The 14977-nt window shown below is 40.2% G+C and overlaps 1 protein-coding gene across 1 annotated transcript; it reads right to left on the bottom strand.

Annotated features, from left to right (window-relative positions):
- Positions 1-4460: 4460 nt before the first annotated feature.
- Positions 4461-14564, bottom strand: LOC119912666 (zinc finger protein 239-like). The gene is made up of 2 exons (XM_038731953.1): positions 14114-14564; positions 4461-6582 (listed from the first exon to the last, which is right to left on the bottom strand). The coding sequence occupies exons 1-2, from the start codon at positions 14180-14182 to the stop codon at positions 5647-5649; spliced, it is 1005 nt and encodes a 334-aa protein (XP_038587881.1). The 5' UTR covers positions 14183-14564; the 3' UTR covers positions 4461-5646.
- Between the last annotated feature and the right edge of the window lie 413 nt (positions 14565-14977).

Raw genomic sequence — 14977 nt, 5'->3', positions numbered from 1 at the left:
GCGCGTCTGGTTTTTGATCAGCCCAAAAGGATTCATGTCGCTCCATTACTCAGTGACCTCCACTGGCTCCCGGGGCCTCCAGAATCAGATGCCCAACGGTTCTCTAACGTTAATGCTTTTGGGTATGAGCAAGTTTGCAGCTTGATGTTAAAGTTAAATGTTGCCATGAAAGTGACTATTGTTTTTCACATGTGTACCACAGGGTCTATCAGGTACATATGCATATCACAACAACAGACCCACATAACGTTACCAGTGAACATCAAGAGCAGAAGACAGCTTAATAAGCAGCGCTAACGTTAGCGTTACAGTAGTTCCACTAAAGTAACTCACCACATCCCACCGACCACTGTGGTGTTTTGATGGGCTTCAGGCTTAATGCTAACGTGGCCCCCATTGATCATGAGCTACACTCAGAGATCTGAGGACTTTCTCTATGTACAAAAAAGGCCTCTTAAAAGGAAGTTATCCTTGCCTCTGCCGCCTAGTGCTTGCTCTTGGTGGAATTGTTGGTTCTCTGGAAATATCACAAAGAGTACAGTCTAGACCTGCTCTATGTGAAAAGCGCTAATTGAAATGAATTAAAGTGTGGTAAAAATGCTAGCATGGTTATCCTTGAGTGAATTGGGGGCTTGTCAAGGCAGGGACATAGCACAACTATTTTTCAATTTCTCAATCAAACTGCCATGCAGTATAGGCCTACACACTCACAGCCTACTAACCTTGACTCTGTTCATCCACCGTTATATGCGGACTGCAGTGGTGGAATGACAAATAGAGGCAAATAGTTACCTTTCACTCCACTGAGGAGTTAAAATGAGCTCCACCGCAAACATTTACAGCAGTAACATGCAACATACACATTAATGCAGCAGGAATATTGATCCAGAAACATTAGATAGTGCTATGAAACACTAACCGGACACTTTTACTGACTATTTTTACTGTTCATACTTACGTTACTAATAATATTTTTAACTCAAGTAAGGTTTTGAATGCAGGGCTTGCAGTTTTCACAGTGTGGTAGTAGGGCTGGGGAGATTCGTCGACGTAATAGATTACGTAATACGGTGTGGGATTCACCTGGACAATTTCCAGCTACAAGACCGCGCTTTCGACCATCTAAAGTTTGGAGTATTTCAGACAGACACTCAACAACATGCTGCTCCGTGAACTGGAAACCATGAATACTTGAAACGAAAGTATCCCGCAGCACTTTGTCTAGACGGCAGCACTGCAAATCCACGTAGTCCGTTAAAATGTTATTGCCTTCATGTTAAAAGTAATTTCTCTCCCGCTGCTGTCATGGTAACGTTACATGCATGTCATCTAATGTTCGGCCGTTTCATATTTTCTGTTTATTTAACGGCCACGTATGAGCAACAAAACAGCTGAAACTGACAGTACAGGTGTTCACAGAAATACATTTGATTATCATACTGCATTACTCAATATTGAAATTAATCCATGTCAGGAACATTTAAAGTTTTAAGTAAAGCAGCCTAATTAATGTCTGTTGTTATATCATATCAGTGACGCGGAAATTTGATTGATTTTAAGATTTGCTGCTATTTCATATTCTAATGATTGAATAAAATTAAGATTGATTGATTAGACATGTTTTTGATATTTATTTTGGATAAATTGGTATGTTAATCGAGTAAAAGGCAACTTTTCTTTAAAATAAACAAAATTAGTCGTTAGATTAATCGACTTGAAAAATAATCTATGTACAGCCCTAGTGGTAGTAGTACTTTTACTGAAGTAGTCTAAATTAAGTGAATACTTCTGCCACCACTCTACAGAAACAGCTGACCAGAACACATTGATGAGAGGGGGAAAACAATACGTTCTGTGTCTATGATTATAAAGACTTTTCAATAAAACAACCAAAAATTTATTTTACACAACTATCACAGTAAAATGCCAGATAGGGCCTAATGTAGCAGAAACATCAGATATAATAATGAAAAACTGACGGGAACATTTTACTGCATTATGAGTTCATACCAAAAGTAGTACAATTGTTACTCAACTAGGTTTTCAAACACCTTAACGCTGTCAGAAATACCCACATAAACTTTTTTCTGTTTGTGAAAATGCTATAAAAAGGGTCATTTAGGATGTTTACACGTTTAGACCTGAACCAGATCAAAAACCACTACGTCTAGGACCCTCAAATAGGCTTAAGAGTCTTTTAAACAACCCCGCACACAGAACGTTTCTTAACTTTGCTCTTACCTGCCGAATGGGCATAAGACCATCCAGTCCACGAGCTAAATGTAGGCTATACATAAACATCAGATTTGATGGGATATAATGCAAAACTATATGCTTGACCAATAAAAATAGCTACTTTGTGTGTGAGTAAAATGAAGAGACGCACGATTAAAGTTCATAACTAATTTAATATCAAACTGGATTTATTAGGATTCCCATTAGCTGAGGCAAAAAACACATGGGGTCCACACAAAACACATAAGAATAAAGAATGACACACAACACAATCAATTCACAGATTAACATACTACAAGAACATACACAGCCAATGTACAAAACAATGTACATAACAACACATTTCAAAACAACAAATTTTCAAGGAATACAAATATAAAAGAATGTATGATAGGCTCTATTTACTAATATAAGCAGACATGAAATATTCCTTTACTTGTTTTTTAAAACAATATTATTTTGAGTTTTAACAATATGACCTGGAATAGAGTTCCATTCAACCACAGCTCTATGCTGCCTTGTTTCTCTGTTTCTGGGCTTTTGGTTTCGTTTCTGAATTTTAGTCCTGTCGTCTGTTCTGTTTAGTTCTCTGTGAGTTTATTTATTCATCAGTTAGGTATCTGTTATATTGTCTGTTGTGTTTCAGTCCTGTCTGGCTATGGTCTTGTGTTGTTGATCTTTCAGTCTGTGTTTCCTGTGATGTATCTTAGGTTGAGCCCTGCATTTTAGTTCTGTGCCTTAGTTCATGTCTTTGTATTTACGCCTAGTTATGTGTTTGCGTTATTTTGGGTTTTGTCTGCTCTTGGTTCTGTTTAATCTGTGTTGGTGTTAGTTTGTGATCCGTCTGCTTGCGTCTAGATTACTTTGTTGTTTTTATTATTCGGATCTGTTACTACATACGTGTCTTGCATTTGGGTCTACCAACACCATCAATTCCTGACAAGGCTGCAAAACAAAACAATATTTGTAGTTCATTCGCAGTATGTTGGTTGTGGTACCAATCTTAAGTGTCATTTATAAAACTGGATTTATGTTTAATCCGGCGCCCTCACAGACCTGATGGGATGACGGTGAACACGTCACAGTATCTATGATTGTTGGTCTGAGGTTCCGCCAACTGATTTTTGGTGGAAAGTGTGTATTTTCTTCTGAAGAAATTAAGAAATAAAGACGATACAAAAAACAGTTGTCTTTGTGATATTTATTAAAGTAAGAATAACAGAGTGATCAGCTGAAGGGCAGAGCTCATACACCAGAGGGCTGTTAGAGAGTCTGACCCAGAGAAACAGAGAAGACATTTAATACTAGAGAATAATTGTGGAGTCCAACAGAAAAGCCTTTCTCAGCCTTGACCACAGTGGAAACTCCTTTCTCACAGGAAAGCATGAAACAAAACAATCTCACAGAAGGTCATTATATCAAAACACTGGTACACTTAGTGGAAATTATAACATCACATAAGATGAGCAAAGAACATAAAGTAATGACATAGAGGATTATTAAAAGTACATACAGGTAAAATCTATTTGTTTCTATTACAGTTCTCCCTTTAGCCGTCACATGGTCACATTAAGTTTATGACAAACTGTCAGTTCATCAATGAATGCTCTCATCTTACTGTTTAAGCAGACACATCATTAGCAGACAAAAGAAATTAGCTTTAGCCGTTTTTGGAGACTGATATATTTACATTATATTTATAAAATACATTAACGACAAAGACACATTAACTATTGCAACCAGTACAAAACAACAAGCAGAGCAGATGGGTTGGTGCAAGAGCCATGTTGAGAGCTTCAGTCTGTATCAAAGAGAATCTTATTGAAGATGAAACATTTCAAACTTGAGCTGACACGTCTTCACCTCAGCTGGAGCCAACTGGAGTGAATCTGCGTCTCTTTGCTTTCGACTAGATTTGCTTTCAGTCTGAACAAATTAATGACGAAATCTTGACACTACCTCAAACTACTGAATTCTTTTATAGTACTATAAGGCAAGGCAAGTTTATTTGTATAGCACATTTCAACAACTAGGCCATTTAAAGTGCTTTACTTAAAACATAAAAGCAACATGGCAACATTTGATTTAATTAAAGGAGACCTGTTACGCTTTTCAACATTTTATGACTTATCTACAATGTTATAATGTTGGATGTTCATGTTAAAATGGTCAAAGTTTCAAAAAAATAGGTTAAAGTATTTAAAAGAAATCCCTGTGAGCAGAAACCTCAGATTTCCTCCTGTTTTGAACGGGTTCTTTCTACCAACAGCTCCGTTCTACGTAATACAGAGCCAGACGGAGCTGGTGTTCATATCAACGGCACGGCAAAGCTCAGTCTGCCTGTTCCGCCCAGCAGCAACAACAGCAGCCTGGTAACATGCTTCAGGTCTTGGCCAATTAGAAGACAGTGGCCTAATAATATAATAGGTCTCCTTTAAAGGCAGAGGTAAAAAGAAGTCTTCAGTCTTGATTTAAAAGAACTAAGTTTCAGCAGACTTGCTTCCAGATATACGGAGCATAAAAACGTTTAGTTTTGTCTGGGACAGGTTTCTGCTTTCTGTCCCAGACGACTTGAGTGGTCTGGATGGTTCATAACAAAGCAGAAGATCAGAAATGTATTTTGGCCCTAAACCATTTAGTGCTTTATTAACCAACAGCAGGATTTTGAAATCAATTCTTTGACATACAGGAAGTCAATGTAAAGACCTCAGAACTGGAGTAATGGGATCCACCTTTTTGGTCTTAGTGAAGACTCGAGCAGCAGCGTTCTGAATCAGCTGCCTGATGGATTTTTAGGGAGCCTGTAAAGACACCGTTACAGTAGTTGAGTCGACTGAAGATAAAAGTTTTTCCAGGTCCTGCTGAGACAAAAGTCCTTTAATCCTTGATATATTCTTCAGGTGATAGTAGGCCGACTTGTCTTAATGTAACCACTTAAATTCAGGTCTGACTTCTTGACCACACCAACATTTCTGGCTTGGTTTGTGGTTCTTAACATTACCAATTGAAGCTGAGCACTGACTTCAGTTTTATCTTTGTTAAAATTTTAGGACATGCAATTGTTAATTTGTTTAATACAGTTCCTCAGCACTTGTACGGGGGTGATATGGTTATGTAAATTATTTGTGCGTCATCTGCCTAGTTATGGTAACATTTTGTTGTTTTACATAATCTGAGCGAGTGGAACCATGTAGACGTTAACAGAAGAGGCCCTAGAATGGAGCCTTGGGGAACTCCACAAGTAATTTTTTATGTCAGATGTGTGATTACCTATAGACACAAATTATAAAATGCAGTGACTTCCCTCTACTGGTTGTAACCTGGCTACTGCAGTTTAATTTTTTAATTTTGCTATTGGCTTTCCAAATCAAACTTCCTCAGCTGTCATCACATGACGTTAGTCTAGCACAGTCACATGATAACAGGGTTGTATTCAGGGCAGGAGGAAACAGCTAGCTCGGTTCTGTGAAAACTGTCACAGTGATGATTCGTTAATGTATTTGTGTCTTCTAAGGGTTCTCCTTGGTTGGTATAAGATTTGCCACATTGGCCAGAGCTGTACGGTTTCTCTTCAATGTGAACACATTGGTGGATTTTTAAGTCATCTGATGTAGTGAAAGTTTGTTGACACTGTTCACACCAGTACGGTTTCTCTCCAGTGTGAACATGTTGGTGCTTTTTTAGGGCACCTGATTGAGTGAAAGTTTTTCCACACTGTTCACACCAGTGAGGTTTCTCTCCAGTGTGAATACGCCTGTGGATTTTAAGGTGAGTTGATGCAGTGAAGGTTTTTCCACACTGTTCACACCTGTACGGTTTCTCTCCAGTGTGAACACGTTGATGGATATTTAGTGCACTTGATTGAGTGAAAGTTTTTCCACACTGTTCACACCAGTGCGGCTTCTCTCCAGTGTGAACACGTTGATGGAGTTTTAGGTGACCTGAAGTAGTGAAAGTTTTTCCACACTGTTCACACCAGTACGGTTTCTCGTCCGTGTGAACACGTTGGTGGATTTTTAGGGAATCTGATCTATTGAAAGTTTTTCCACACTGTTCACACCAGTACGGTTTCTGGTCAGTGTGAACACGTTGGTGGATTTTTAGGTGACCTGATGTAGTATAAGCTTTCCCACAGTTGTCACAGCTGTACAGTTTCTCTCCAGTGTGAACCCGTTTGTGGACTCTTAGGGCACCTGAGGTAGTGAAAGTTTTCCCACACTGGTCACAGCTGGACAGTTTCTCTCCAGTGTGAACTCTCTGATGAATCTTCAAATATTCAGACGTTGTGAAGGATTTGTCACAGTACTGACAGCGGGGACGTTCGAGTCCATCTCTTCTTCTCCTTCTCTATATCAACAGAGAGAAACACAGTAAGTGAAAGGTCATGGTCGATAACATCTAAATCTAAAACAATAAATGACAGAGCACATCTTTGAAATCACATACTAACGTACTGTACCACATAGCGAGTATGTACTGTCTATTAGATACTCAGTCATACACACTCACTATGTACTGCATACTCAAGAAATTATCAGTATGCCATTACTATATATGCCCGGCTGTTCACAGTGAAGTACTCAAGAAAATTGTGTAACGGTAAAACTAAAAAATTACATGCGAGAATGTGTGTAAATGCAGACAGCTGAGCCCTTTTTAGAAAATCCCTGAGCTCTGAGTTGACTGAGCCTGAGGTGGGAAACTGAATTTCTGGTTCAGGCGTGCGTGGGAATGAAAAAAACCATCATCAATGGAGCTCTGATACAATGATTCACCACGGCAACGAGTAAATAAAGGGAGAACCAACACGGACCCTGATTGGACTAAATACCGGCGGCTACCTGATTATGAAAATGGGTAAGGATCAAATATAAAGACACAGTTTACCCATGAATCTGTGATTGTGAAGTCACAGTCACACCCAGGAGGTTAGCCTATTATTATTTTTTTTTTTCGCAATGGAAAGTGTGTCTATGGGTTCAAACGGACTGTGAAGTCTCATTTAAAACAAAATATTAAGAATAGACTATATACAGCCAATAATGAAAAACTCAATTTAAACTACATTTAGGCCCATTTGTTTCAGTTGCACCATGTTATGGCAGAAAATTCTGTCCTGTAATCTTTTAATATTATTATTATTATTATGTCTTATAGATCTATGTGTATTGTGTTTTTATCCTTACCCTTTTCTTCTTCTATACTCCTCATCTTAGTCCGACCACATTTACTAGGATTTAGATCAGAGCTGTGAGATTGTTTTGGTGTTTTCCCCCCTCTTGTTCCCGCTCCTCTCCTGGAATGATCATTCAAGGCTGTTCTGTGTTCCCCAAAACATAAAAACTAAGACTGTGTAAAGGACTATACATCCCTTTGCCCAAGCTATACATGCATTTTAGTAATTCTCCGTTTATTCTTTTTTTATTAATAAATTCTTCAAAGACAACGGTCAATTATTAGCTTAATCCCTCACCAGCAAGATATAATTTCCACAACAATATGGCACCCCAGATGTATGAGGGACCAAAAACATAATATAAATAAATGCAGAAATAAATTTAAATTAAATATATTTTGTAATTAAAAAAGGCTATTTCTGTATTTATACAATTCTACATTTATTTATCTATCTCTGCAGCTGGTTGTATCTATATCTATCTATCTATCTATCTATATCTCTATATCTATATCTATATCTCTATCTATCTCTCTCTCTCTCTTAATGTTAGCTCCAATGTGCCATTAAATGGACGAAAAAAAGTAAAAAGCCTTAACTTAATCCAACCTGCTAAACTACATTTCAATTAAAAACTTAACCAAACTCGCTGGACCCAAATATTGCCATGGACCCAAGTACAGACTAGAGAGAGTAGACAAAGAGCAGTGTCAGAGTAAAGCGAGGACTGAGTCTGAATCCACTCCCAGATTACCGTCACCAGTTGTGAAATTGTTGACTGAAAAATATTAAACATTAACGGGACAATTTGATAAGTGGGTTGAAATAGATTTAGATTTTAAGCTTTAGTCTAAAACAATTGAACCAGCTGAAGACATGTTTGGAGAGAAAGGAGAGCAGAAATGCAATAGAGTGTGCAGCCCTGTCCAGAGGAAAGAAAAGAAAACAAACTGCAGTTCAGATGGGTAGGCTACACAAAAATCACGGTTCGGTTTATTTCCGGTACAGTAAGGGGAAAACTTTTAACAAACTTCCAAATTACACATAATACATTTTTTTTTAATAAAAAAGAATTACGAAATAAAATACTGCTGCAAACTACTACCAAGTTCTCCACTAAATAAAGTATTCTCAAAACAATACCACATACAGCTAATAAAATACAATAAATATATATTGTAATGGACTGGATGACCAGTTAGTGTTAAGGAAGGAAGGAAAGGCTGTTCATCGCATGCACTGTGTTTTCCGATGTTCCAGGATGTCAGTGAACGCGTTTTGCCGGTCCGTGAATGTGTGATATGTTTAGAAGCCTGTCAATTATTGTTCCTTGTATGTATGGCGTTGGCACTGGCCATGCTGCTCATGTTGCTAGTTAGCGTGCTGCTTGTGTAGCGCCGCAAGGCAGAGATTTGCCCCGCCCCTTAATATGTCTGTGTGGAAACTCTGCATATGTTCCACACACAAAACGAGCCTAATATATGACGTTAAGATTGCATTTGGTGCACCGTTCACAAAATACATTACATTTACTCATTTAGCTGACGCTTTTATCCAAAACGACTTACAATTGCTGTCCATGTCAGAGGTCGCACGCCTCTGGAGCAACGAGGGGTTAAGTGTCTTGCTCAGGGACACATTGGTGGACACCCTTAGTAGGCTATATGAAGACAAGAATTAAGGACGAGGAAAGCTCAGAACTGAAAATTAGCATAGATGAAGCTGGACTTTCATGAGATCAGCATTACAATAAGATAAAATGTTCCTTTCTTAAATCACCACCATTATCATCATATGTCACTCCAGGCAGACGGAAGGAATGCTGAGTACAAAAGGACAATGCACAGTCCAGAATTACCACTGGACTAAGTTCTGCCCGCATGATGCAGGACAGCAGCTGAACAGCAAGACCAGACCGAATCATCCTAGTCCGCATTACCATCACGAGATGCAATGAGACCCTAAAAGTTCTGAGTTTGATTAGTCCAGAAACTGCTGCTGAAGTAAAGAGGAGTTGTATTTCACAGCATGTCACATCATGGAAGACAGACCGCACGACAGAGCCTGTTTAACATACAGAAGATCAAAAGAAAATGATTGATCTCACAGATAAAGTAAAAATCATAAACACAATCAAACTAAAATGGATACCATATTAGGATCTTAGCTGACTGACGAGTTCCCAGTGGTTTGGCCCGAGAACCCGGGACAGCAAGGGTCATGACGTACATTGACACACATTGCTGTGGTTCTGAGTACCTGTTCCAGTAACATCTTGAATGAGAGTTTATAGCTATAGGTTTCACAAACTCAAGTTTGAGTTGAAGATTCTAAAATGGTCTCAACTAAACAAGAAGCGCTTGAAAGTATTAAACACGTTTTGAATTCACTGTTACAGGCTGGAGTCACCATCCCCTCTGATGACTCGCCTGCCCGCTGCCACAGCTTTCTATTAAAGGAAAATTGGTGGGGAGGGCCAACCAACAGAGCACAGAGCGGTAGAGTCCATCACAAGAAGCATGCTGAGAAGACCACTGTTGGCTAAAGCGGTTAGCTTTGGCCTCACACAAGGCTAATCTGTCTCAATTGCAACAGACAGGATGAACCTGGCAATGAATAGCAATGTTGTATCACCTGCTGCGTTTAATCCAGGTTGCTAATAAAACGGCTATAAGGAATTCTGTAACTGTAACCTGTTTTTCACTTACAGAGCACAACCATGTGATGTGCAATGCAGTTAATGACAGATTAAACAACTGTAAGTCAACACACCACCAGACTCTCAAACCAGTGTGATGTTATAACTAAATAAAACTGTTACATGATCGACAATAAACCTCTTTCCAGCCAACGGTAATAATTCAAATGACGGCAGCCAGTAAATGATTACGTTAAATCAACCACCACAAGTTTGGCAAGTAAACAAACGCTCGTTCATCTTTTCATAACGAACGACAATCGGAGTTAACCTCCGATTCGCTGTCCTCTCTCACGTGCGGGCCGTGCGCGGCAGATGTTACATAGGCAGGTTATAGGTAACAGAGGGAAGGAATAATAGCAAGCTCTTCAGAAGTTTCCTAAAAAAAATAAACATTGTCCGCGAGTCCCGCACTTCGAGTCTCAAGTCACTGTGTGTGCGACTTAAGTCGGACTTGAGTCCCCATCTCTGCACCACAGTAGCGACAGACGTCAAATTTGAATGTTTTCACCAAGTGAAACTCATTCAAAGGTTCACGGCTGGTCAGCCTGTGGGTCACTTCCCTGATGTGTGCTCACACACTTCAGACTGCACCACAGTAAACAACACAGACCGCCACACTGCATTCAAGCCTAGAGCTGACGTGCTATCACACCAAGTCCATGCCATCCCTGACCTGCACTGGTCCTGTGGGAGTGGCTGGCTGCAGAAGGATGGAGAGGTGTGTGTGTGTGTTTTTCAAGTTGATTAATCTAACGACTAATTTTGTTTATTCTAAAGAAAGAAACGTTGCCTATTACTCGATTAACATACCAATTTATCCAAAATATCAAACACATGTCTAATCAATAAATCTATATTTTATTCAATCATCCTGGTGAAGCACATTAGAATAATGACAATAGCAGCAAATCTTTAAATGAATCAAATTTCCATGTCACTGATGTGTTGTGATAATAACAATAACAGACATTAATTGGGCTGCTTTACTTAAAACTTTAAATGTTTCGGGGGACTTCCGGTTGCACGCTCAAGCACGGCTGCTTGAAAACTGTCTCTCCCGGCAAATAGATTAAATGGCCCTAAACTTCGACGAGGAACGAGGTCCACAGGATGACATAGAATAAATCGGGATGTGATGAAAGACAGTCAGAACAAGACCAAAACTCCAGAGAACTCCACTGAAACTAGTCCTTTTAGGCTGATGAGGAGACTTTAATGTGCAAATAAAATGCACCTCAGAAGGGAGGAGGTTTCTCATTTTTTATATTAATGTCAAACGCTGTGTAAAATGAAACTATAATGATTCTGATCATAAAACTACAACGAGATAGTTGATTAATCTATCGATTATTGAAACGAATAAATCGACTATTCGGATTATGAATCGCAAAATGACACAATGCCTCTCATTTAGCTATTAGCCTTTAAATTAATCCTGAGGTCGTTTTAGGCATGTGCTAATTAACAGAGAATAAAATAAATACTGCTTTCAAAGATGCATCTTTTAATGAACGTTTCTGCTGCAGCAACAGAAAGTTACACTGAAATCACGTCCTGATCTGCTGTTTAGTGACGGAGCTGCTTTCACGCCAGTACTGCAACACCCCGGGACAAACTGACCCTGTATATAAAGAAAGGAATAACGTCATGCATTTCATTTGCTGAATTTACAAGAGGAGATCAATAATAACAATCTTGTTGTAGACAGCGTTTCACAACAAATATAGTTTCCCCTAACTTTGTTTTGGGCAGATTAGCCGCCACCTCACGCACAGACAGGAGAACTGTTTTCGCTTCTTCAGAAAGTATGAAATTGTCCGGTGTTGCTTATCTTGCGCACTCTGCAGCAACACGTTCTCCAGCTGGAAACGTCGCCACGTCTGGAATGTGAACGCAGCCGTTGTGTGTCATAATTATGTGCTACTCACAGCACCATTACTGTAACAATCAAGCTGAAAACGTTTCAGCTCATAACGTGAAGTAACACGGCTTTAACATGAAGCTAGCTCGCTAACTACCATACCTTATATTCGTTGCCAACGATTTTTGTCGACTACGTCGTTTAGTTGTTGCACCCCTACTCATATTAACAGGGTTTTAGGGGGTGATGCCCCAAACATGCAGTGCCATAAATGTCTAATCACTGTGGAGCGACAGAACCAACCAAATCTAAAGACTGTAGTTCCTCCAGTAGATCTTTGGGTGTCGTTTGCTTATTATTTGCTCTAGCTTTTCCAACTACTTGTTCAGAGATATGGTGATAATAATGTAAAGCCCCAATTTGATGTGAAATTACATATTTTTCATTGGAAAATGTGAAACCCCCAACAGCTCCCCAGCCCACTTACCAAGACTAGTACGACCACCAAAACATTCAGCCAAAGCTCAGGTAGTGTTGGGGTTTTATATTCAGACACTACGTGCACACATAAAAATTTCAAACAGCATATATTGAGCTGCCTGGTTGTTTTTAAATGAATTATAGGATTAGAATTGAATATTTTAAATACAACTAAATGTTGTTTCTAGAGCAGCAACATTACAATAGCAAAGTCGCATTATAAAGTCACAATACTGAGTGACGTACAGAAAGAATACCATCACTCTGCATCAGTCCCTCCTTCCTTCTCCTCTTCCTCCTCTCTGCTGTTATCACCTGCCCGCAGGTAACGTCACCTGGTCGAAGGATGAGCGGCTGCTTTGTCTCAGCCAGCAACGGAGTTTTTGCCAAATTACAGACAGCTTTCTATTTAGCTTGTTTTTAACATTTGTCAGCTGTGCTTGTATAAAACATACAGGATAACACTGGGTTTCGTGTGATCATTAGAATATTTGTTTTCTTATCCATCGCATGCATTTCAAGTTCAGATCTGACTCTCGAGACATAACGTTACATTATAGGACCCGCTAGTCTCGATAAGCTCGGACCTTATGTTGTAGCTTTATTCATTATTCGGCTCTGACAGAGTCATGTGGATGTGTGACTGCAGTGAATGAATAAATAAGCAGTACAGAGCAGATGAGCCGGACAGGACGTCAGAAACAGAAACGGCAAAGAGAATCCGGTCGATTTTCAAAATAAAATACCTTGCACTGACTCCCGAATTTGTACATCAACAATAAAAACAAACTATTTAGCCTTCTTAACCACAGTAGAAGCACAAAAATCAAGGACAACTTACCAAATCAACTAAATTTAAACAATTCAGCAAACCGTAACGCGGCGCACACGCAGTCCAGGGTAATGGCCTTGTTTGTATTAGAACTAAGGGTAGATGGAGGAGGTGTTGGGGTGGGTGTCTATGAGGGGCCCAGTTCGGAAAATGTTGTCCCCCTATCCATAATTAATGTCTGGCCTGCATGTACAGAACTGTTTACTGAGCTAACTAGCTAATGACAGAGCCTACAGAGATCTAACACTAATACAGGTCACTGCATCAGTTAGAGTCTCTGGTGAGAAAAAGGCACCGTGGAGGAAAGTCCCACAGAACAAACTTCAGAAGAGGATGTGTTGAAAAGCTGAGCAGCAGTGGAGGAAAACTAAACTCCAGACTGACTCTGATCTCTACAAAGAGTCTCCACAGATACTATTTAGAGCTGAAACCTGCACGACGATCATTCAGAGAACAATAATGCAGGCAGACTGTTTGTCACTGAGAGAAACTCACCAACACACGAGCAAATATAATGACTCTGCTTCATTTTCACCATCATTGTTTGTTCTGCGCGCTCCCGACACAACACGGGCCGCACCGCGCATGCGCCGCGCGGGAAAACCCACAGAACAAAGAAAAAAGAAACGCCATCTTGAAGAGAGGAAACTGACATGTTTTCTTTCAGTTTCCTCTCTTCAAGATGAAAACAGGAATCACGGAGTCAACACAAACCCTGGAGCGGGTTTTCAGGCTCTGATCTCTAACAACAGAATGAACGGATGATACACGGACCCTCGAGACTCTTCCTCGTGTCTTTAGTCTCGTGATGAAGTCATGAACACTGACCTGAACATCGGCGCTATCAGAGCACGAGGCTGCTGTTTGGCTCCTGTGGTCCGGGTTCTGGTTCTCCATCGTCCTGCAGGTCTCCGCTGTGACTGGTGGACCGTGTTGTCCTGGACTGAGTCTGGATTCTGGTCTCGGAGCTCTTCAGGCTGAGATACAGGAGCGCTGCGGGATCCCGCGGAGTGTTCTCGCCACGTCACGGCGTCTCGCCCCGCCCACCTTAGTTACTGTCGCTAGGGCCGTTTAGAAACATGGCTCAATCCAACTGTCCCCCCAAACCTTAAACCCTGAACCCTCACAGACTTGACTGACGTCACTTGATAAGTGATTGTTTTATGATTTTGCCTGATTATTTAAAGTCTTGCAGTCTCTCGCTCTACAGAGTGGACGAGACGTAAATGTCAATCTACATTTGTCAACAATCAATGCACTATTCATCATAAGCATCATAAGGCAAAAACTACAATAAATACTTGAATAAACTAAGTGTGTAAATAAGGGGTTTTCATTCCAGACCGTGAGAGAGCCCTCGCACACCTGAGGACTCGACAGTGGGACAGCCCTAAGACCTCATGGAGTTACCGGGAACGCGCCTCAAAGTCTGTGAGTCTGTAAGTGTGGACATTGGGACTGGGATTAAATAAAACAGACGAAGGAGCAATAGAAAGCACCCTGACTGCAAACATTTACATTTATTCATTTAGCTGACGCTTTTATCCAAAGCGACTTACAATGGCTATACATGTCAGACGCCTCTGGAGCAACGAGGGGTTAAGTGTCTTGCTCAGGGACACATTGGCGGATTTGTCACAGTGGCAAGTTGGACCTGAGTCTCTCACACCAAAGGCACGTGTCTTATCCACT

The sequence above is a fragment of the Micropterus salmoides genome, unplaced genomic scaffold (genome assembly GCF_014851395.1).
Source record: "Micropterus salmoides isolate LMB-PRFRI ecotype aquatic unplaced genomic scaffold, ASM1485139v1 Ms_hic_scaffold_2, whole genome shotgun sequence".
NCBI lineage: Eukaryota > Metazoa > Chordata > Actinopteri > Centrarchiformes > Centrarchidae > Micropterus > Micropterus salmoides.
This window is presented reverse-complemented; position numbering and strand designations above follow the sequence as displayed.